The 24,433-nt window shown below is 50.2% G+C and overlaps 1 protein-coding gene across 4 annotated transcripts in view; it reads left to right on the top strand.

Annotated features, from left to right (window-relative positions):
- The window catches only part of CEP290 (centrosomal protein 290), a 3,224,991-nt gene that overhangs the window by 3,108,057 nt on the left and 92,501 nt on the right, over positions 1-24,433 (top strand). For all 4 annotated transcript variants that reach the window (XM_069629332.1, XM_069629331.1, XM_069629333.1 and 1 more), the window contains one exon: positions 8,809-8,912. In XM_069629332.1, the coding sequence (XP_069485433.1) occupies positions 8,809-8,912 (104 nt within the window). The remainder of the gene's footprint in view (positions 1-8,808; positions 8,913-24,433) is intronic.

Genomic DNA, 24,433 nt, shown 5'->3' with positions numbered 1-24,433 from the left:
CGGGACGCAGCCCTGGGAGCATGTGCTCCCTTGACTCCGCCCACCGGGGCCACGCTCCAGTCTTCTTTTCCATGTCCACGGGAACAGGTCGCTTTCACCAGCGCTCCTGGGTTTGGCTTCGGCCTTGTAATTCCACACGCTCTTCCCCGGATACTGTCTTTTTTTGTCTTTTGTCTTCTAATCTTTAATCAGGTATTCGTTCCTCTGGCGCCACGCTCCTCCCCGGCGCATGTCGATGTCCTTGGGCTTCAGCAGGTTTCCAGCCTACGAGGGGCTCTTCTTCATGTCCGACCCCCATGTTCTATGCCTCCGCTGCCTTGGCCCCGACCACGGCGGGCAAGGTTGTACAGCGTGTGACACGCTCACACCTAAAGCTCTGAAGAACAGGTTAGCCCGGTGGAGGTAACTCTTGGAAAAGACACCTCCATAGGACTTGAAGAACTTGGTCAGACACAAGTCAAGGCACAAGGTAGGGCAGCTTTATTCCATCGCACCCTGCAAGGGCGACTCCTTTCCTAGGAAACGTCTGAGTGGGAGGGACCGTTCAGGTTCTCACACCAGCACAGGTACTGAGGCTCATTCAGCTACAGGCCATCAGGCCAAGGGGTCGCTAGATCCTTCTGGAGACAGTGCCAAGGGACTGCAAGGTTTTTTTACCGGGTGTCCACAAGAGGGACTACGCCCTACTAACGGACAAATGTCTGAGGGGGCGCCTGTATGCAACAACACCGGTGACTCAGCCGAGGGCACCACGCCTACCAGGGCTCGTCCTGAGGTGCAGTGTAGGCCTCAAGCTCCACCGCCAAGAGTTCAGGGGGAGGCCATGCCCAACGAGCCAGGCACCACGACACGGCACGTGGCATGCAGCTTGACAAAATGGCGGCCATGCCAGAAAAGATGGCCGCTCGTCCAACACCATCCCTGTTTAAAGAGCAGGTAGGAGATGGAGTGTCCAGGTGGGACTGGTCTTCACCAGGTACGTGGCCTACAGCTTATCCTTCAGCGTCGCAGGGCAGATATCCCCTGCAACTAGCAAGGCAGAGTATGTGCAGGCCCCAGCAGCCACCCGCTACTCTGTCAATACCACCTGCCACCCCACCAGCCTGTGAGGACAGGTTTTTTGAGAAATTCCTCACGCTTATGAGGTCCCCTCAAATGAGCGCCATCCTGCGGGATGTTATCAGGGGCATGCTGCCGGTCCCTCCACCAGCGCCTATAGTCATTCCTGCTTTGGTTCCGGCTCCTCAGGGCCCTGTGCAGCCCCAGTTGCCCACGCTGAGTCCTTTGATTCCGGCTTCCCTGCCTCGTACAGTTCAGGCGGTTCCACACCAGCCTCTGGCTCTGGTCTCCACACCCCAGCCTTCGGCGCACAGCTCCCCTCCTCAGGCACCAGACCAGCCGGACACCCTGGTGGACACCAACGAGGAGGAGGACCCCGACACAGCTTCTGCAGCCAAGGCCTTCCATGAACGTCTTGCAGGTTTGGCAGAATACTTGGGGCTTCCACAACCCGAGGTTGAACAACGGAGGCGGGGGTACTCTTGCCAAGGTCCTCTCTCTATGCGGCTAGAACAGGGACTTCCGATGCAGAAGGACGTAGTTGCATTGGCAACTAAGGGATGGCTTAAGCCCCATTTGGCGCAGCCCACCCACAGGCGCCTTAACGTCAAATACAGGCAATTGGAGGGGGATACACTCTTGATGTCGGCACACCTTCAACCACAATCCTCAGTGATTGACGCAGCCTCTATCTTTTCGAAGCTGCAGTCTTCCTCTGCCACCTCGTCCTCTATGCTGCTAGGCAAGGAGGAGAAGATCTTGGAGGCGTATGGAAAGAAAATCTATTCCAAAGCCTCGCTGCACCTCTGTCAGTCTAATGCAGATGTCATGCTTACAGCTGTTAACCAGAGGCTTTGGTGGGAAATATCCAACTTCCTGCCGGAACACCGGTACACAGTCAAGCACGCTTCTAGGATGGGGCTGGCAGAAGCAAAGATGGTGGCCCAAGACATCATAGAGTCCACAGTGGCACATATCGACACCTCTGGCCGTGCCGTCTGTATAGCCACGGACATGAGAAGGACGTACAGGAACACATATTGGATCTTCCGTTCAAGGGTAGCGACCTTTTCCATTCCACCACGGATGAGGAACTGGATAAGAACCACCACAATTGCCAGACTTTATCCAGCCTCATGAAGTCTACGCCCAAGACCTACAATCAGACGCACCAGCGTTCCAGGGCCGGGCCTTCGGTGGGTTTTGGGCCTTCCAAGAACGACGATCCAGGCAGCCGAACTGATCTCAGAGTCAACACCACCGTAAACCGCACAAGGCGGGGAATAAGGGCTTCTTTCATTCCCCCTCCTCAGCTTCATAGGGGAAAAAGGCATGAATTTCGTAGGTTTGTGGACCCCTGGATCCTATCAGTAGTGTCCTTGGATTACCGCCTACTGGTACCTCTCTTCCTCCCTCCCCTCCCTCCTCTCTTCCACTCCCACAGATTGGGACGGCAACTCTATTGGCGGACATACAAGCGCTTGTACAGTGTCAGGCAGTGGAAGAAGTCCCAGCCTCCCAGTGGGGCATGGGCTTCTATTCCAGAATTTTCACCATACACAAAAACCAGGCTGGCCTGAGAGTTGTGCTGGACCTTTCACCCTGAACCTTTCCCTTCTGCTTCAAACGTTCAAGATGGTTACCCCAGCGCTTATTGCAGAGATTCTGTGTGAGACTGGATGTGCTGCCTGGTCCAGAAGGACGCATACCCGCACGTTCCAATTTGGCAGCCCCATCGATCCTTCCTGAGGTTCAGGATCATGGGCTTTCATTTCCAATACAAGGTTCTACCCTTTGGCCTCAATTCAGCCCCATGGTCTTTACCAGGCTTATGAATGCAGTAGTAGCCCTTCTCAGGGCCCAGGGTCCCCATATATATCCATACCCAGACGACTGGATTGTCAGGGCGGGATCACACGAGGCGGTCCAACACACCTCCTCCGCCCTCATGAGTACACTACACGAATTAGGATTCTCCATCAATCTCAAGAAGTCACAGCTGGAGCTGACACAGAGCCTGGCTTTCCTGGGACTCATCTGGGATACAAGGACCGAGAGAGTTTTTCCCTCGGAGGACAATATCGCAGTCTTCAAGAGAGCCACATGCCATTTTCTCAGCAGATAGGTGACCTCCGCTTCGTGGTACCAGCACATTCTAGATACCATGGCAGCATTTTTTCTGGCAGTGCCTTACACAAGGCTCAAATCGAGGAGATTGCAGTTGCACTTCGCAGCCTCATGGAATCAGGAGCAGGGTTCCCAAGCAGAACTCGTCAGCATTCCTCCGGCTCACCACCAGGACCTGTTCTGATGGAGCACGGACTGCAATCTGAGGATAGGCAGACGGTTCCGACTACCAGCCCCACAGGTTACCATCACCACAGACTCTTCCTTGGAGGGCTGGGGAGCTACCTTGGACAACCACAGCGTCCATTGATTTTGGTCTCTTCAGGAACAGGAGGCCCATATCAATTGGCTGGAGCTGAAGGCCATCTGGTTGACTCTCAGGGCCTTCTTACCGCTCAACAGTGGTTAAATGATCCTTATTCAGACGGACAACTCCACCAGCATGTATTACATCAACAAGCAGGGTGGCACCAGGTCTCCTCCGCTATGCACCCTGGCTGTCAGCATGTGGGAATGAGCCCTGGTGAACAACATACACTTGACAGCAATCCACTTCCCGGGGGAGTTGAACCTGGAGGCGGACAGGCTCAGCAGATTGGGTGCAGCCAATTACAAATGGCAATTGAACAATCAGGTCCTACAGGGGATCTTCAACAGATGGGGTCATCCACAGGTGGACCTGTTCGCCACATGGTACAAAAGGAAGTGCTCTCAGTTCGCATCCCGGCTGGGACGGGGTCCGGTTCTCTGGGAGATGCGTTTCAGATACAGTGGAACAGTATGAACGCATATGCGTTCCCTCCCACTCCCCTGGTACACAGGGTGATCTGCAAGATCAGCACCTCAGCATAATTCTGGTAGCTCCTTGGTGGCCAGCGAGACCATGATTCTCTGAGCTGCTCAGCCTGGTGGACAAACCTTTGAGGCACCTTCCACTGGGCCCAGCTCAGCTCTTGTCGCAGCAGGGGAGCACGTCATCCACCCTGCCCCTCAGAAGTTAGCACTTGCAACGTGGTTCCTGAACAGGTCACTTTGAAGCATTTGCGTCTTTCGCAGGCTAACCTAGACATCATACAGGGTGCTAGGAGCAATGCTACCAGGAGCCAGTACAAAAGCAAGTGGACTAGGTTTTGACACTGGGCAGACTCCAAGGGGGTCGATACTCTCACATGCTGTTTGGACAACGTGCTATCCTTCTCTGCACACCTCGTGTTAGGCAGAATCCTGTGCATTTCCCTTGGGGAACACTGCAAAAAGATTAAGACTACAGGAGTAAGCAGTAAACCCAATTGGTAGCAGTCCGCACCACCCAGAATTACCTGGTAGCTGTGGCTGAGCAGTCAGACCTCTCTCAAGAAGAGTAGGGCGGTATATAGAGTATACACAATAGGGCCAAAAACACAGTAGAGCAAACAAACACTGACCAGAGCTTTGTATCAAAAGTATATAATTATTTATTTAAAACACACTTTAGGCAATACACTAGCACTCTAAATCAAAAGAAAGTTAAAACACAGTCAGGTAAAGTATAGACACCTCCCTTGATAACTATTAGACAAGTCAGAGTTAAAACACCACTATTTGTTAAAACAGATGGGAGCGCGTAACCTAGATGGCATTCCAATAGTTAAGTTAAAGGGAGTGAAAAAGGCAGGGCATAAAAATAAACCAGTTCCCAACACTTTTATAAGTTCAAAGCAAGGGAATAAAGCCAGTATACACTGTAGAGCCAAAGTTCATAGGCCAGGCCCACTTTAAAAGGAGCAAAGCGAAATGTGCCTAAGATCACACAGTTTAAAATGCATTAAAAGTCTTTGCAGAATGTTCAAAAGAGGTTAGGGTGATTCAAAAGGTAAAGTTAGAAGGTCTGGGGCCAACCCAGTTGGAAAGCCAAGGATTTAAGGGTCACCTTTAGCAAACCGAAGAAAGTGGGACCAGGCAGAACACAGTACCTTAAAGAGAGAGGAAGCTCCAGCGGTGGCAGTTGTTCCTGGCAGTGGTTGCAGTTCATTGTTTCGACCAGGGGAAGAGAGGATCTCGTCGAGGAGGAAACTTGGAGTCGTTGCACTGCCCAGGGATGAAACCAGCCGCGGAGTTCGTCGGTTAAAAAGTGTGTTCCTTTTATTCGCGGTCAAAGTGATGAAGCTTGGCTATCCGGCCGCCAGGGTGCTTGGCACGGGCGATTAGACCAAGAGACGTCTTTGGAAGACGAAAGTGGCAAACTGGTTGATCCCACCAGCTCAAAGGAAGAAGATTCGTCTAGCAGAAGATCTTTTCTTGTCGTTGGGAAAGTGGTGAGTTTGTTGCAGCAGGGCTCCACCGGTGGTGTCGTTGTTGTAGATGGCTCAGCTTCTTCCCTCTTCGGATTGTTATGTCCTGTGATGACTTCTGAAGTTCCAGTCCCAAAGGCCCTGCTTTTATGCAGAAAAACCCCCATTCAACAGCCTAGCTGTCACTCAAACATGCTAGGTGGTGAGCCGGGCGGCTCATCACTGGGCCAATCAGAATAGAGTGCGACTTGGGTTACTAAGGCAACGCAGTCCAGGGTGCCGTTCCCCTACCCACACATCCTGTGGAACCCAGACAGAGTAGCACCATTTGGAGGGCTTCTGTGGAGAAGCCCGCCAAAAAGTGGAACAAAGGACTCGACCTTGGTTAGAGTTACAGAGACGGACACGAATGCCATTTTAGGAAAGAGTTCTGTTAAAAAGACCCAACCGTTGATTTAATATTAAATAATTAAACCGGCGGTATCTTTAACATTGCACCAAAAAGTGGTGCGTTTAAAATCAATGGGAAAATCCCATAGGAAATATTCCCGTGGAAAATGTTGCGTGGTAACCACTGCCACCAGCCAGAAATTCGACAAGGGGGGACTGGACAGTGCCCCCTTGGAAACAGACCCATGGGCAATCGAATTAACCCCTTCCAGTACTTCCACAATATGATGGTTTGTACTGGTTCTGTTCACAATTTTGGACTAGTAAAGTCAATGGTGACTTTACATGCCCTGGGAGACAGTAGTCAGTCCCAGGGTATGGAGTGGGTCACTACGACACCCCTGTGTTACTGCACTGAGGGTGCTGTGTAACACACATAAAAAATAGATGATACCCTATGGAGTAAAAGAGTCCATAGCCCATAAGCACACATAGAGTCAAAGACATACCTCAAGAGTGGGAGGAAAAGAGTCTCACTCTTAGCAGGAGAAAAAAACAAACCCCAAAAATCCAGCAAAGCTGCTGGGTTACTCACTAGGTTTGGCAAATTAGCCTTCTAAGAGAATTCTCCCTAACACCTCTCTCTCTCAGGAGTGCAAATAGACGCTCAGGAGTGCAAATAGACACGTGCTGCACCTATTTGGTGGCCATCGGAGCCTAACTGAATTCGTCAGAGGACGTTTTCTCATCCTCCAACCCAGTGGTTAAAAGGCATCTGGCAGACCTCACGCGGCTCTACCTGCCTATCAAGAGGCCACACCCTATGTGGGACCTTAATGTAGTGTTGGGCGCCTTGGCGCTCAAGCCTTTTGAGCCAAAGGTGTCCGCGGACATCAGGCTGCTCACTATCAAGACAGCCCTCTTGGTGGGTCTTGCGTCTGCCTGCAGGGTCATGGAATTTCAGGCACTAGTTGCTTCAGAACCTTACACAATCTTTCACAGAGACAAGGTGGTCCTTAGAACGCACCCCGCGTTCTAGCCTAAAGTCGTCTTTGTTTCATCTGAATGAGGAGATAGTGTTACCTACGTTCTTCACGGACCCTAAGGACGAGCCTCAGAGGGCTTTGCATTGTCTGGATGTCAGGCACGCCCTGAAATTCTATCTGGACAGGACCAAGAGCTTTCGCAAGTCAGAAGCTTTCTTCATCCCCTTCGGGGGTCAAGGCCAGGATATCAGGCATCTAAGGCCTCTATTTAGCAAGGTGGATGTTTTCGCCATCTAGGAGGCCTATGATGGGAGAAATATGGAATGCTGGGGCTCCCATCTTCGGATTCACAGTAAGCTATGGGCTAGAAGACCCTGGATCGAGATTTAAGTGTACCAGAGGTACTCGTAGTGCTCTCTGTTGGATCAAAGATAAGTGATCCCAGGCATGTCTGCTCTCAGGAACACAGTATTGTGTCCTGGGCAGAGCACTCGAACAATGTTAGCAGTATGAGATCCCCAGGACGGTGTGGTGTCATGGTAGTGTAGTGCCATTGGAAATGGAAGGCAGAAAGAAAGCATATATATGCACGATCACTGTGGGCATCAAGCCAGAAGCATTGGGGATCCAGTGCTGCCACCCCCTGGTCTCACTGCAGCCGCCCTCTAGCAGACCCCAGTCCTCTGGGAGCTGTAGCGAGGATTGGCCAGGCCACAGGAGTGGATCAGAGCATCCGTGCCACCAGCAGGGTGGATTGCTGTCACTACAACTCCTAATCACAGCCCTGATCGCCACTCGGTCGGTAACTGTCTGACGGCAGCCACAACGCATATCAGATTGTTGCAGGAGGGGATCAGAGGAATTGTACGATCGGACTGAAAAAAAAGGTCTGACTGTACAAAAATTCCGAAAATGCATACCACCAAAAGTCCGAACACCAAAAGTTTGAACCTTTGGTGGCATGCATTGTAGGTAAGTAAAAACATTTTTTTTAAAAAATGAAAACGGGCTGCGGAGGTGTTCCCCGCAACACCCTGCTCACTATACTGTGTGGTATAGTGAGCGGGGTGTTGCGGGGGACAGCCCCGCAGCACACCCGAGGGGAAGAAAAAAAAAGGGACCCTGCGGCACTGGTCCCCGATCACGGAAGTGAAAGGGAACTGGCGCCGCAGGGACACAGCGTGAAGAAAAGGTAACTAGGGTTTGTTTATGTTGGGGATGTGGGTGGGGAGTGTGTTGTGGGTGTGGATATGTAGTGATTTGCAGTGTTTGTTCGCATGGGAAATGTACAAACCCTTGGTGGTGTGTACATTTCCCATGCAAACCTTTACGTCAGACTTTTCCGTGACGGAAAAATCACGCAGATCGGTATCAGAGTGTTGCGCGGGAAGTGCATACACTGGTGTGTAGAATGGCAGGGACAAGGGGGCACTTCAACAAACGCTGCTGCTGTACCAGTCGAAAGATCAAAGGGCAGAAAAGGTGAATTGTGCAGGGAATCGCCTAACTAAGCCGCTCTGTTTCAGTAAAGCCCAGTGTTGCATAATCAAAATCTGGAAATAGGATATTCAGGAATATCAGTGTTAAACTCAAGCGGCCATCTTGGTTTGTGGCCCATTAGCTCCCCAAATAGGGTGAATAAATAATGGTAGACATAACCTTGAATATTTTTCTGTTTAAAAAAAAATATAAGATTGTATTAAGTGCTAGTCCCTTCTTGTTTTCACAAAAGAGCAAATCCAGGCATAAATTGCTTATAGTGGTGCTTGCTTTGGAATTATGTTCTATTTTAAAGCAAGCATACCAAGGAAACGTGGATGAATAAACTCTGGCATTTGGTTCATTGCATTTCCATTGTATACTTGTATCTTAAATAAAAATTTCACAAAAAGACAAGGTGGCTACAGTTTATGCATTTATAGAAGACAGTCATGTTGACTACTTTTATGCAAAACCTACTGTTCATTTTGTTTCAGATTAACCAATAATCGATTGGAGAAGGAAAAGGCTGAGCTACTTCACCAGATGGCTGTTTATAGGCAACAGCTTGGAGGCACCGGTGATGAAAGCAATAGGCCAGGCAAGTATTCAGACCATGTCTCCATATATCGCTAACTTGAGGAAATGCCAACCAGCATCTTTGAGAAAATGCTAATTTATTTAAAAAAAGGTTTGCTGTAAACTGCGTTTGTTTTATTCAGAAAATCATCTTGAAAGTGAATCAGATCATACACATTTAAAACATGGATCAAAAACAATCAAACTTCATGCACTCATGACATCTAGGATGCTCCAGCATTCACGCTCTCCCAGTGCTTGGCCTACCTCCCAGACCCTGCGGTCAGAGGGAGAGAGGTTCAAGAACTGGGCTGAGTTGGGGTAGCAAAGGGATGCAGCTTTCCACTCTCAAAGCTGCCTCCTTATAATGATGGATGAGCAAAGCATCACTGCTTCAGTTGCTGACATTGATAGAAAAATAGATCCTTTAAGGGGAATACCATTAAATAAAGATTAGAAGGGCAAGCTGAGAGCTTCAATGCCCTCCTCGGAGGAAAAGGGTTTGGCTCCAAAAGTGTTGGAAGTGGCCTCTTGCGTTACGGAGATTGAAGGTGCAGCTTGACATGGTGTGATGTGCTGGTATGTTGTTGGGAGGTCCTATCCTCTCTCACCGTCAGGGCAAACAGGCAAAAGGCATCAGCTTCAGCATCACCAACAGTGATACAGCATTGGGCTGGGCCCTGTGGGGCTTGGTCTCCGCTCCTTCGGGTGCAGACTGTAGGCGCTGTGGCCAGTGAAAGCACTCTGTGGAGGGCCACAGTGCCAGAGAATGTGGCTTCGAGTGCTGCTGGTGGCTGACGGAGAAACAGAGATGCGCACTGGTAACTAAGATTCAATGGATTGCCATTCTCCCGCAGATTCCTCATCTGATAGATCTCCTAATCCAGCTCTGCTGCTTGGAAAATTCTACGACAAGGGGCATGGTGGACCTCGCTCCGTTTTGCTCAATCGTGGGATACGGACATGACGTCGGGCATCGTATATATACCACATCACTACAACCTGTACCTCAGTTCCTTTTTCCGCACGCTCGACACGCTGCTCTTGAGGAATATAGTGTTGGTTATCGAATCTTCAAGTCTTTTCGACAAACTTCACCAGATTTTGTCTTTTTTTCTCGACTGCAAGATGTCCATGCCTCGGATTTCAGGATTTAAACGCTGGAGTGACTGCGACTCTAAGATGTTGGTGACCGACCCACAGTGCATCTGTGTGTGGCACGGGTCACAACACTTATGGGGTATGCGTTGTGTGGGAAAATGAATCCTTAGTCCCTGCGTGAGCGGGCAGCCAAGCTCCCAATGGGCTGACCATTGCCGTAATCACCTGCATGGTCAACCGTTAAGTCCTCTGAGGCCGAAACGGAGGGGCCTGCCCATGAATTGGAAAAAGAAGACATCAGCGCAAGACAAAGAAGCGGTCCCACTCACGGATCCACTCTTCCTCGTCATCTCATAAGAAGAAAAGGCGCCATTGACACGGACGCGATTCTGGCTCTTTGTCGGAGAGAGATAAGTCGTCAGCTGTGCCGACCACTCGACAGCAGTGGAAAGAATTTAAATTGCAGATGCTTGTGATGTTTGAAAAACAGGCAGCTGTAGGTATGGCTGTGCCACCCAAGCAGCAAGCACCAGTGGCTGCAGCGGTGCTCGGTGGTCCCGACCCCATGCAAACAACTTTACATCATCTCTGTCAGGCAGGCAAGCCTTCGGGCTCAGTGCTGAAAAAGGCACCAAAACCCTCAAACCTAGGGCCTTCCCGTGAGCCTCAGGGTTTAATTCAGCTCCATAGCATCGATCTCCGTCTCTCGTTGTTTTGAGTACTGGGTGCGAGCGCATTGTGTTTGGAAAGACGTTACGTTCCATTGACTTTTACATCACTCGAACTGGGCAGCACTGCGAGCCGTGCTCTTGCTGCGCCCCCTGCTTCCTGGAGGAGGCGGGGCTCTACACGGACACGTGACATGTCACGTGACTGTCTCAGCCCACAAATTGCTGCCGCAACCACCCTTGCGGCGTTAAGCCCTGGAGGCAGTAAGGACTGGAGCCGCTGTTGTGCTCTTTGGCTGTGACCTGTGAGTAAACTGTTCGAGGGTCCAAAGCTCATACCTTTTTTGCACTACCATCTCCAGTTCTCAGGGTTAGGGGTGGAGAGTTGGACTCTGGCAGCTCCATAAACTGTTGGGCGTGCCCTACCCTGAGACTGAGTGCACCATCTGGTTTTACTGATGAATGAAGCTACTTTTAAATCATTCTACTTGTCCTCGCAGGTTTAAAGGACATTCTTAACACAAGAAATCCTCTATATCGTATTTTTATTTAAAATTGCCTATCTGCCGGCCCTACTTCCATTTCTATCTGCATTTTCTATTTCAGTGCTTCTGGGGCAGTTTTAGATTTGTTTGATGCTGCTCTCTGTTTTCAGTGCAATATTTTAGATATTATTGTATACTATCTCAAAGACTGATTTATATGTTATTATTTTGTTTTCTTTATTTCAATCTCTACATATTGAAATTCAGTCTCTGAGTTTAGTCTACTTACTTTCATCTCTTAAGTTCCCCTACTTCCATTTAGGTTTTCGTTCTGTTTGAATGACACGTAAGGGACTTCGAAGCCAGGCAGCTATGGAGGCTTCTCTTGTTTCTACTCCTTCTGCTACAGGTGATCTCCCCTCTGCTTCGCCAGTCAGTACTTCACCAGGTAACTCCATTCCTGCTGTACTGGGTAAACCTCATCATGCTTCAGTAGATGTTTCCCTTGGCTCCTCTTTCTCGAAATCGCTGGCCCAGGCCCAAATTCATGCCAGAGATAGATCTGAGGTACTGAATGCCATGGGTATTATTCCACATACTCCAGCCTATAATAGTTGCATCTTTAATGGAAATCAAGACATTTCCATAGACACACAGGACAAGCGTCTAGCTTCTACTATAGCCTCTAATCTTGAGGTAGGCAGCAGTTTACCAAGGGCTAGGGGTTATATGGATCACGCTAACAACAATTTGGTGAACACTGTGCTCTCAACCCCTGCTCAATTACATCCTACGACGCCTATACTGCCTGTTTTGGTGGATGACTCTGCAGCTAATGCTACAGATTCTTCGGTGGTGATAAAAGAGGCTGTTGATTGCCTACCTTCTCACCCTGTGGTTAATAGGAATGGTGTCATTCCCCCCATTAAATTTTCGCCGAAGGTTTATTCCTCTGTTAGGGGTACAAACCATACTTCCTCTAGCCATGTCAATCTTTCTGCCAACCTTGCTGGAATTTCCAATACTCCTACAGTGAAATCCATTGTCTTTAAAACTCCACTTAATAAATATTCTAATCTCACTCCTAAAACAAAATCTAATTTGGGTACCCAAGGTAAACCTATCCAAGGGAAAAAAATCTCACATTTTTTGGGAAAGAGGACTGCAACTAGCACCCTTGTTAAATCTCTACATTCACTTCCAATAGTGGCCACTTTGGATCATACCCTACTGGATCATACCCATACCCATAGCTAAGAAATTAGAGATTGAAGATCCCCTAGCTCAGGACATTGACGACATTAGCATAATAGAATGTGCTGATAAGGCCATCGCTGAGCGCCATCTCGGTCTCCACTCTAATAATACAAATAATGTCACCCAGCAAATTTGTGATGATTCCTATGTGGGCTCTCCTTCTGATATCATCAATTCTATTGATGAGTATACAGAAAAACAAAATTGGTTGAGAGAAAGGGGTCTACTCCCAGACTTACAAAAGGATCATGGCAGCGAGTCTATCCTGCATCATACTCTTAAAGAGGCGGATGACAGAATCAAACTTTCTCAACCTACTCTCTCTGCACTGAATATGGTTTTGAGTTCTTTTGTGAGTCTGTATCATAACATATGGTCAGAGGTCAGATCACACTCTCTTCTCTCTGAAATCTATTCCAGGTTAGAGGGACTTGATAGATCCGAAAAATTATTAAGGAAGACCGCCCCTTAATGCCTAGACATGGCTCTGATCCCATCTTCTCTAACCAGCCAATTGCTGATATCCATCTGGTTAATAAAGTGCTCACTGGGAAAACGTCGAGTACACAAGGGGTAGTTTTAGATATGGGTCCGGGTACCACTGTCCCCTGATGCTTGGATCAGGATATTTGTGATCATCTTTCTACGATTCCTCTAATGACTTCTGAGGGTGTGCAAGACGTTATTGGCATGGAGGTAAAACTCCCTATCCCTCAAACTAATGTCATTATGGAATTAATGGAGGAGAAAGTCCACAAGGGGTTTATCGGCCATCCTCTCAACTTTATCCCTCAGGGTTTTCCCCCTGTAGGGATCACTTTAGAATTGGCCGATCCACTTAAGGGAGTTCACCCTGCCTCTTCTGTGGATCCTATATTTAGCATCCCTAACTTGTATTACTATGTGTATATGTTTTAGATGTGTATTTACTCTGGTATTGAGTTTTTTCTAGCTATTGGTCCTCCTGTTTGCTGATGATTATAATCGATCCGATTTTGACTCTTTGCATTGTGTAGAATGTGTTATTAATAGACATTTGCTATTTACACATTGCAATTATTTCTGGGTCACTGTGGGTTTCCCCGGTCGAGTGATCCCCTTCACTCATCTAGGGATACCCTCGAGTCATCCTTGTGTTTATCATCGGGATTTATTACGCTCGATTTATTTCCCGTTGATATCACCTCGAGGTTCACAATTGGCACTAGCACTTTACCGCAGTATGCACTTTATTTCTTTCTCTTTAATTGTACGATACAATTTCATGTATTGCACAAGTATTGTAGACTATTTAATCCCTTTTTAAACTTTTTGAAATAAATTTATAAGAAATTTAATAAACATGTTACCTTTTATCATGTGTTGATTGACGTATGGTGATCTGACTTATGACCAGCAGTGCTGTTTCTATCTCTTTAACGGTAGGACGATGTCCTTGAAGTGAATTAATATTTTGGTTTCCGCTGACTTGACTCTTGTTTACTACGATCCTATATTTATTCCCACTCCAGAGATTTTCAGGCCGATTCATGGAATCAACGTGTGCCGAAAAAACGGCGCACGCGTGCGAAAACGTGCGATTCGCAGCGAAATAGCGAAAATCGCAGTGCAAGTGCGATTATCGCACAGAAAACATCGCACATCTATTCATGGAAGTCCGTGCACGCGCAAAATGTGGGATGTGCGCTGAAAAAGTGCACGGCGCATGCTGGCGCACACTGGCGCACAGGTCAACGAACGCCGTGCGATAAGGCCACAGCGAATTCGCACATAGCGCGGCGCACATAACAAAAGTAGGCGTAACACGGGGCGTTACACGCAGAATGGGGAACAACTCGTGAAAATGTGGGCGTCACGGGGGAAGTACAGGAGGCAAGTGCGCAGAACGCCCACACGCTCGCCTACAACACGTATTCATGGAATCGAATAGGGAAAAACAGCGCACGGCCAAAGACGCGCACAGGCCCATACATGTCCGCCACACGAAAGCAGGCGTTAGCGTCCCTGCGCAGGAAAAAAATGTGCGCAAAAGTTCTACACACGCGAGAGAAGTTCCACACGCGATCGGGCCTGGGGGAGCGTGTGCGTGTATTTCAGAGGTGCGCGAGAAGTTTCACACGCGATCGGGCCTGGGGGAGCGTGTGCGTGTATTTCAGAGGTGCGCGAGAAGTTTCACACGCGATCGGGCCTGGGGGAGCATGTGCGTGTATTTCAGAGGTGCGCGAGAAGTTTCACACGCGATCGGGCCTGGGGAACGTGTGCGTGTATTTCAGAGGTGCGTGAGAAGTTTCACACGCGATTGGCCTGGGCGTGTGTATTTCAGGGGTGCGCAAGAAATTTCACACGCGATTGGCCTGGGCGCGTGTATTTCAGAGGTGCGCGAGAAGTTTGACACACGATTGGCCTGGGTGCGTGTATTTCAGGGGCTCGCGGGTGTTTTCACACGTGATCGGGCCTGGGGGAGCGGGGTATGTGTATTTCAGGGGCTCGCGGGTGGTTTTACACGCGATCGGGCCTGGGGGAGCAGGGTACCACTCACCGTCTGCCTTGCGTGTAGAAGAACGCGTGGCCAACACCCACCCGCTGTGAAGTAATAGCGTGTGAACCCCAACGCCTGCAAAACACACGCACCACCATAGCTCCATAGCCCAGCCCCAGGACCCAGTTGCCCACCCACTCCTGCCTCTGGGGTTGTCATGTCGGGCACTGCAACATCTGGCACCACTGACAACCCCCGGCCAGAGAGGCAGAGGGGCACCAGCTTCAGTGCCACCGAAGTTGGTGTCCTGGTGGAGCAAGTCCTGGGGCAGTATGATGCCCTCTTCGGAAGTTCCCGCGCCGACAAGGAAGGACGGACTTGGATCTGGACTGACATCGTGACTGCCATCAACGCGGAGGGGGTGGCAGTCCGCGACTTCCAACATGTCAAGAAGCGCTGGGAGGACTTCAGGTCCAGGACCCTGAACAAGGCCCGGCGCCTCTTGAAGGCAGCGGATGCCAAGGGGCGCCGGGGCCACTTGTCAGAAGATCAGATGAGGGTCCTGGAACGCATATCCCCAGCGCTCCACGTCCAGGTCTTTGAGAGGCAGACCCGTCTGGAGTCGAGCAGTAAGTGTACATGCATCCTGATTGTGAGCTGTGCGTGTGGTGATGTTTCAGTAGTGTGCAGGTTGCACATCTGTTTGTATGGGGTCGAGTATGGGTGGGGGTGTACAGGGCTGTGGGGGTAACACATGCGAGGGCTGTAATGTGTGAGACATGGATGGTGCTTGTGTGTGTGTAGGCTTGCATGCCAAATGCAGTTGTGTGGGCACACATGTTTGGATGAATGTGTATGTAAGTAGACATGTCCGTGATGTCACGCATGTATGTTGTTTTCAGCTGCATGTATCAGCACTGTGTACATGTGCATTTGACAAGGGTGCAACAGTGATGCAAGATGGATGCATGTGACAGCGGGATGTGGAAGCCTGATTGGCAGATGTGACATGGATGCCCATCTGAACACTGTGACACTTGGCAGAGGTGTACACATGCATGCAAGTGTGGTGGTGTGTGTACATGTGTGGTGCACTTCCTGTGTTGCATGTGATGTCTGGCTCAGCTTTGCCTGCTCATGCTGTTGTATGTGTATGGATGGTGCTGGCAGTTGCGATATGGCTGTGGTATGGCTCATGTGTGCGAGTTGAAATGACATGTGTGTTGGGGATTGTGATGGCATGTCTGAGGTTTGCCAATGCCACTCATGTACAACTGTCAAGTGTGTATGTGTCCATTGTACAGTGCCCTGATGCCTGTGTTTTATTTCTCCCTGTCTGCAGTGTCAACTGATGAAGAGGGCGGAGAAGGTGCTGTGGAGCACAGCGGCGGGGATCTCACCGCCAGCCGGAGGCACAAGGTCCGGCTCCCCTCCCATGTTGCCATCTCGTCGGGGAGTGAGGAGTCTGGTGCCGCGTCCCAGGCCGCAGCTGCCGGGGGGAGGTCCAAGAGGCAGAGATTGGAGTTGGACTCCTCGGCAGCAGAAGGGGCAGCTGGGACCCCACAGGGCCCAACGGGGGAGGATGGCACGGAGTCATCCAGGTTGGTGGGGGATTGGTGGAGGAGGAGGCCGTGCAAGCAACAGAGACGGGGTCTGGAGGTGGGGATCCCACTGGTGCTAGTGGTGCAGTGCAGGACCAGGGACAGGAGGCAGCACAGGCCGCCGCGGAGGTGCCTGTGTGCAATCCTGTCCCTGATCCTGTCCCTGCATCATCTTGCACCAGCAGGGATGCCTACGTCCAGACCCGTTTTCAGGCAGGGGATGAGCAAACGACAACTGGCCTTCCTCTGCCTGCGGACGTGGCTATCCGGGTCCGGGTTGAGCCTGTCCTGACTGGTGTGGCGTTGCGTCAACGGGCCATGCAAGGTGACCTGCAGTCTTTTCATGAGGAGACTGTACGTCATCTCGAATGGCTCGTTGACCACGTCAGCCTGCTGGGACAGGTCACCCAGGCCGGATTCCTCCGTTTGATGGGGCTTGCTACGACCCCCTCCTCAACTGAACCCCCTACGCGCCAGTCGTCCTCCGTGCCATCTTCCCACCCATCAGTCACCTGGGTGCCCTGTGGAACTGCCTCTGACGGTGCGGCCAGGCTGGTGGAGGAGGCATCTCTGCCACAGTCGGGAGTCGGATGTCCAGCAGGGGTGGCCACATCAACGACTGCACCCCAGCAGGCGGAGGATGTGCAGGAGGCAGTGCACGGGCAGAGGCACAGCAGCAGCAGCAGCAACGTGGTGGGAGCCATGAAGGCTAGGGGCCTTCAACATCGGAGGGGCAGGCATCGGCCGGAGGGCAGGAGGACCCAGGACAGAGAGTGTCTTCCGTGTGGCAGCGGTTGGGCCACGCCATAGATGCGGAGCAGCAGCGGGCGGAAGAGGCACGGCTCACAATGGTCAGGGCGGAGAACTCCATGCGGAGGGCCCTGAGGCGGGCCGAGTGCCTCGAGGCAATCCGCAGGGGGTTGGAGGTGGACACGTCGACGGCCCTGCGGACCCTCGGGCCATGGAGGAGGACCGCCTCCGGGACATTGAGCAGGAGTTCGATGATGCCCTGGGCCGGGACATCCAAAAGTGAGCCGTCCGACTAGCCCGCTGCCCTTGTACATAGTTATGTAGGTAGTGTTAGGTTTCCTTCGTTTTTTTATTTATTTTGGACCTTCTGGACATTGGCCACATTTTTGTATATAGTTTATTTTATTAGTTAGTGTTGTTAGATAGGTTTCATTTATTTTGTTGGGATAATGGACCCTGGCTTGTTCGTCTGTACATAGTTCACTGTTGGATTTTATTTTTCTTTCACTATTTACCCATGGAGCAATGGCGTTCAATTATTATTTCCCATTGGATTTTCTTTTGTGGACAGTGACTTTGGACACCATTACTTTGGATTATGATTTTTGGTTTTGCTTTCTTTCACGGACATGCTTCTTTTCATTTTTGTACATTCCCATTTCTGTTTCTTTATTTTTGAATCTATTTGTTTCCTTTAATACATATTTTTTTATCGAACTTCAATATGTAGTATCATCTCATTGGTTTCATGCAGATCATGATATGGGTTTTGAGATTCACTGACACCCATTGGGTGTATGTGAGGGACATGTGTTTGTTTCGAAACTTGCAATTGGTGTTCTGTCATGTAATTGCCATTTCTGAGTGGGTGGATGCAATACTCGGGTGGGTATTTTGCATTTGGAGGCTGACCATAGGGACCATGGATCTAGATTGTGATGACATGTTGGCTGGGGAACATGAGTTGGGGCCTGCTGGCAGGTGCCCCACAGTGCTGGGGGGTGGGGGTGGTGGGGAACATGAGTTGGACATGGGTGGGGGCCTGCTGGCAGGTGCCCCACAGTGCTGGGGGGTGGGGGTGGTGGAGAACATGAGTTGGACATGGGTGGGGGCCTGCTGGCAGGTGCCCCACAGTGCTGGGGGGTGGAGGTGGTGGGGAACATGAGTTGGTGATCATTAGTGCAAGGAGACATGTGCCTTTGCTGGGGGGGCATGCCCATGTTGGGTGGTCTGCCTGCGGGACATGACATGGGATGCAGGGTAGTCCCCTGTGGTGTGGGCTGCCTGCAGCGGCCGTGGAGGGTGTACAAGGGAACACCTGGGAGGACCCACACTGCCAAATCACATGTAGGACTCCCTGGCACCCCTGAAATACACGTACCCTGCTGAAATTGCGTGTGAAACTTCTCGCGCACCCCTGAAATACACGCGCCCAGGCCAATCGCGTGTGAAACTTCCCGCGCACCCCTGAAATACCCGCACGCAGCCCAATCTCGTGTGAAACTTCTCGCGCACCTCGGAAATACACGCGCCCAGGCCAATCGCGTGTGGAACTTCTCGCGCACCTCTGAAATACACGCGCCCAGGCCATTCGCGTGTGGAACTTCTCGCGCACCCCTGAAATACACGCGCCCAGGCCATTCGCGTGTAGAACTTCTCGCGCACCCCTGAAATACACGCGCCCAGGCCAATCGCGTGTGGAACTTCTCGCGCACCCCTGAAATACACGCGCCCAGGCCAATCGCGTGTGAAACTTCCCGCGCACCCCTGAAATACCCACACACAGCCCAATCGCATGTGAAACTTCTCATGCACCTCTGAAATACACGCGCCCAGGCCAATCGCGTGTGAAACTTCCCACGCACCCCTGAAATACCCACACGCAGCCCAATCGCGTGTGAAACTTCTCGCGCACCCCTGAGATACACGCACACGCTCCCCCAGGCCAGATCGCGTGTGGAACTTCTCACGCACCTCTGAAATACACGCGCCCAGGCCAATCGCGTGTGATACTTCTCGCGCACCTCTGAAATACACGCGCCCAGGCCAACCGCGTGTGAAACTTCTCGCGCACCCCTGAGATACACGCACACGCTCCCCCAGGCCAGATCGCGTGTGGAACTTCTCGCGCACCCCTGAAATACACGCGCCCAGGCCAATCGCGTGTGAAACTTCCAGCGCACCCCTGAAATACCCGCACGCAGCCCAATCGCGTGTGAAACTTCTCGCGCACCTCTGAAATACTCGCGCCCAGGCCATTCGCGTGTAGAACTTCTCGCGCACCCCTGAAATACACGCGCCCAGGCCAATCGCGTGTGGAACTTCTCGCGCACCCCTGAAATACACGCGCCCAGGCCAATCGCGTGTGGAACTTCTCGCGCACCCCTGAAATACATGCGCCCAGGCCAATCGCGTGTGAAACTTCCCGCGCACCCCTGAAATAACCGCACGCAGCCCAATCGCGTGTGAAACTTCTCGCGCACCTCTGAAATACACGCGCCCAGGCCAATCATGTGTGAAACTTCCCGCGCACCCCTGAAATACCCGCACGCAGCCCAATCGCGTGTGAAACTTCTCGCGCACCACTGAGATACACGCACACGCTCCCCCAGGCCAGATCGCGTGTGGAACTTCTCGCGCACCTCTGAAATACACGCGCCCAGGCCAATCGCGTGTGGTACTTCTCGCGCACCTCTGAAATACACGCGCCCAGGCCAATCGCGTGTCAAACTTCTCGCGCACCCCTGAGATACACGCACATGCTCCCCCAGGTCAGATCGCGTGTGGAACTTCTCGCGCACCCCTGAAATACACGCGCCCAGGCCAATCGCGTGTGAAACTTCCCGCGTACCCCTGAAATACCCGCACGCAGCCCAATCGCGTGTGAAACTTCTCGCGCACCTCTGAAATACACGCGCCCAGGCCATTCGCGTGTAGAACTTCTCGCGCACCCCTGAAATACACGCGCCCAAGCCAATCGCGTGTGGAACTTCTCGCGCACCCCTGAAATACACGCACCCAGGCCATTGGCGTGTGGAACTTCTTGCGCACCTCTGAAATACACGCGCCCAGGCCAATTGCGTGTGAAACTTCTCGCGCACCCCTGAAATACACGCACACGCTCCCCCAGGTCAGATCGCGTGTGGAACTTCTCGCGCACCCCTGAAATACACGAGCCCAGGCCAATCGCGTGTGAAACTTCCCGCGCACCCCTGAAATACCCGCACGCAGCCCAATCGCGTGTGAAACTTCTCGCGCACCTCTGAAATACACGCGCCCAGGCCAATCGCGTGTGAAACTTCCCGCGCACCCCTGAAATACCCACACGCAGCCCAATCGCGTGTGAAACTTCTCGCGCACCCCTGAAATACCCGCACGCAGCCCAATCGCGTGTGAAACTTCTCGCGTACCTCTGAAATACACGCGCCCAGGCCATTCGCGTGTAGAACTTCTCGCGCACCCTTGAAATACACGCGCCCAAGCCAATCGCGTGTGAAACTTCCCGCGCACCCCTGAAATGCACGCACCTAGGCCATTCGCGTGTAGTACTTCTCGCGCACCCCTGAAATACACGCACACGCTCCCCCAGGCCCGATCGCGTGTGAATCTTCTCGCGCACCCGTGTTCCCGACACCCGTAATACGCGTTCCCCGCTTTGCGTTTGCTGTTTGCCATTCCGGTAAACTGGTACAGTGTTGGCGCAACCCTTTGCGATGGTTTTTGATGGCTTTTCCTTGCGCGAGGGCGTTCTTGGGCGTAACTGGCGCTGCTGCAGGGTCGCTGCGCCACTCTGCGCCACGTCTGCTTTTGGAGGCGAGAATCCATGAATACGCTGTGCGCGGGAATTGATTTTATCGCACGCGGCTGGCGCAGACATTCGCACGGGCACGCTGTGCGCCAGCCGCGTGCGACACTTTTGAGAGGAATTACATGAATCGGCCTGTTTATCTGATACTATTGATCTTACTAAAGAAATGATACATCAAAAAGGCGCTCTCTGCATAGGAAAGAAAAAAAAAACTAATCAGCAAATAAAGAAAACTAAAAATCAGAAGAATTTGAAAAATATTACCTCATTTACTAACCAATTTTTTAAAAATCTATTTTTGGCAAATACTTCAGCTCTTACAACCCCTTCTCTCGTTTCCAAGGGGACTGGGAACCCTGTTGAATCAGTGGTTCCTGTTCCTAATATGGTGGTCATTCTGGCCATAGTTAATTTGCTTCCCATTATACCAGTTCAATCTAGTTCACCTGACACTTTGGTAGAAGGTTCTATCACCATTAATACTGTTTCTCCAGTAGTGGGGCCTAGTGTTGTGGGGGTTGTGGACATTTTGGTCTCCTCCCCTCCAACAACAGTGTACACTCTACCAGAGCCGATTTCTACCAACGCTTCAGTTGAATCAACCACCAATACTGTTATCAAGCCGCAGGATTCCTCCCCAGCCGTAGTAACCCCAACTATTCCATGTAACTCTATATCTGGGGTGGATCCGCTCCATCCAGAGACCACTCTTCCTCCGATTATGGCAAACTTGATTAATATTGATATGGTTAAACCTTTATTCCAGGCGCTACTTGTTCCTAAATATGTTAATGGGGTAGAGTCCAATTCAATTACAATCCCTCCTCATGATGGGGCTCCAACTATTCCTTCTTTCTCTTTGGATCCCCTTCTTTTTTCCGTTTCTGAGGGTCATCCTGCCAATACCGAGCCTATAATGAGGGATTGTGGTATGGGAGCTCGATCAGCGGGGTTTCCTTTGCACCTAACGCTCTTAATTTAGTTCAGTCAAGTATGTCATGTGCTGGCCTGTTACGGGCCGTGAATGTGATCGTCCTGGGCCTGATTTCGCCCACTACAGCAATTATTTTGAATCATGTGAAAGATTCCATGTGGGTCCAAACGTAACCCAAAACGGGACTATATTAAGGGGTGCAAGAGGCACTGATTTGGAGGTTGACTCTTTAACTCAGTTTACTAAAAAGATTACTGATTCTCTACCTCGACCAGTAGTGGCAAAAGATCCTCTTGATATTTTGCAGCTTACTAGTCTCTGGGGTCAAGACATGTCAATTTGTCTTAACCGTGGTAATATATTAAAACATTTTCATCTATTACCCTCGCTTTCACTCATCTCTAGCTATGATATGGATACTATCTTTTTTCCTATTCAGGGTTGGGTAGATGGGAGTAATATCGTTCTTAAATCAAGAGTGGTACTGGACCTGATTATGGGGCATAGGGAAGGGTTAAAACAGCTTGATTTCGAAGCAAACCTACTAGACCCCACTCAGTTCTCCAGTAATAATGGAGGGGGGGGGGCGAAGAGTATAGGGGAAACCTCACCATGGTATATCATCCGGAAAGAGCTTCACAGCCCCAACAGAGGCAATTTACACCCAGATATAATGGAAACTCTCGAAACTGGGCCCAGGTTACCGCAGGTCTGTGGAAATGAGTTCCATCCGATTCAATCGGAATTTCCTATTAAGGTTCTCCCTTTGAATAGCTTTGTGTTTCTATCCTGGAACTCCAGTGGTAATTCCCATCTCTTTACGAATTCGGACACTGTAACTATGATTAGGGCTTCACACTGCTTTTTTTTGCAGGAAACCTGGATGCTCTCAATTCCCGTTCTAGATGGTTTTGACATCTTTGCTCAAAATGCTAAACCTAGTCTGGGAGGGAGGGCTTCTGGGGGACTTCTTATAGGAATTAGAACCTCCTTTGGCTTTAGGAATAAGGTTCTTCCGGATATGCCCTTTGGCATCTTGGCTCTGGAGGTTACTTCTCTTGATCTAATGGTTAGTCTCCTTCTGATTAATGTATAGTGGCACAAGGGCATTTCTGCACTTGAGCCGTTCCTGCAAAGGCTAACAGATACGCTTCTTTCTTGGAGATCTCTGCACCATAGGGGGAAATTGATTCTGGCTGGTGATCTCAACTCTGATTGTTCTATCTCTTCTGAATCCAAATATGATGATTTGGAATTGGTTATGGAGGATGACTCTCGCCTAGGCCTGAAATTTGTACGGGTCGTCTTTGGAATTCTGCTTTGGATTTTGTTGGTATAATTTGGCTCAATGGCTATTACGATGCCACTAACTCATCTGGTCCTACATGGCGCAGATCCTTGTCAACATCTACTTTAGACTATGTCTTTGTAGATCATTCCCTGACTCCTCTTTCATCCGAAGTTGAGGTCTTTTTCAACCCATGGAGTGACCATGGTATTCTGCGTGTTTCATTTCTCTGTCCTTTTCCCATGATATTTTTGTCTGCTGAGAGGCCTTGGCATTTACAAACTGTGGGTCAAGGGACAGGGGTACGTTGGTCTCCTACTAATATTAGTTTACTTAACCGTAAACTGATTTCTTCCTTTACTCATACCTCTTTCTCTTGGAAATTAGCAGTTTTCAATACAGTCCACTTTGACAGTTTTCTTAATGCTCTCCACAGCAGTATAGATGGCCTGCTCAGGAAGGGTGTTTTTAAAAAATCCCATCCTCATAGATTTGATCAAGAGCTGGCTAATGAAAAGGCCCACACTCGGAAACTTATTAGAGGTGTACAAGCTCTAGACACTGAGTGGGATGATAAACAAATAAAAATTAAAGCCACCCGCCAAAAATATAAAAATTACTATAAGTCAAGAAAAGCTACTATGCTACAAAATGATGCAGAGCATATGCTTGCAGTGCTTATAAAACGAGACCTGAGGGCATTCTGGGTCACTTTGTCCAGCCTAGATGATGTGGCGGTGGCCGACCAGTTGAATGCTATCCCAGAGGTTCAATGGGTCGAGCATTACACTGAATTGTTTGATACAGGGGGAGAGGGATTAGAATCTAGTCTTTCGAGGAAGTATGTGTTAAACGATTCCTGGAAGCCTGTAATTGACTTTGAGACAGTATTTATACTTATTTCTAAAGCTAAGAAATCTAGGGCTCCGGGGCCTTATGGCCTAACTAACAACACATTTAAAGCTGAACCAGAACTTTGGGCCAACCTCCTCTCCTTACTTTTCCAAGATGTTGTTAATTCTGGGAATGTACCCATTAGCTGGCAGACCGCTCACATTGTTCCCATTTTTAAGAGAGGTTTACATTCTTTGGTCAAAAATTATAGACCTTTCTCTCTTATTGATGCGGACTGCAAGCTTTTTTCTTCTATGCTTCTTTCCCATCTTAACGCT

The sequence above is a fragment of the Ambystoma mexicanum genome, chromosome 12 (assembly GCF_040938575.1).
Source record: "Ambystoma mexicanum isolate Mex_15411 chromosome 12, UKY_AmexF1_1, whole genome shotgun sequence".
In the NCBI taxonomy this organism is placed as follows: Eukaryota; Metazoa; Chordata; class Amphibia; order Caudata; family Ambystomatidae; genus Ambystoma; species Ambystoma mexicanum.
The sequence above is the reverse complement of the archived record's forward strand: the minus strand, read 5'-3'. Positions and strand labels throughout refer to the sequence as shown.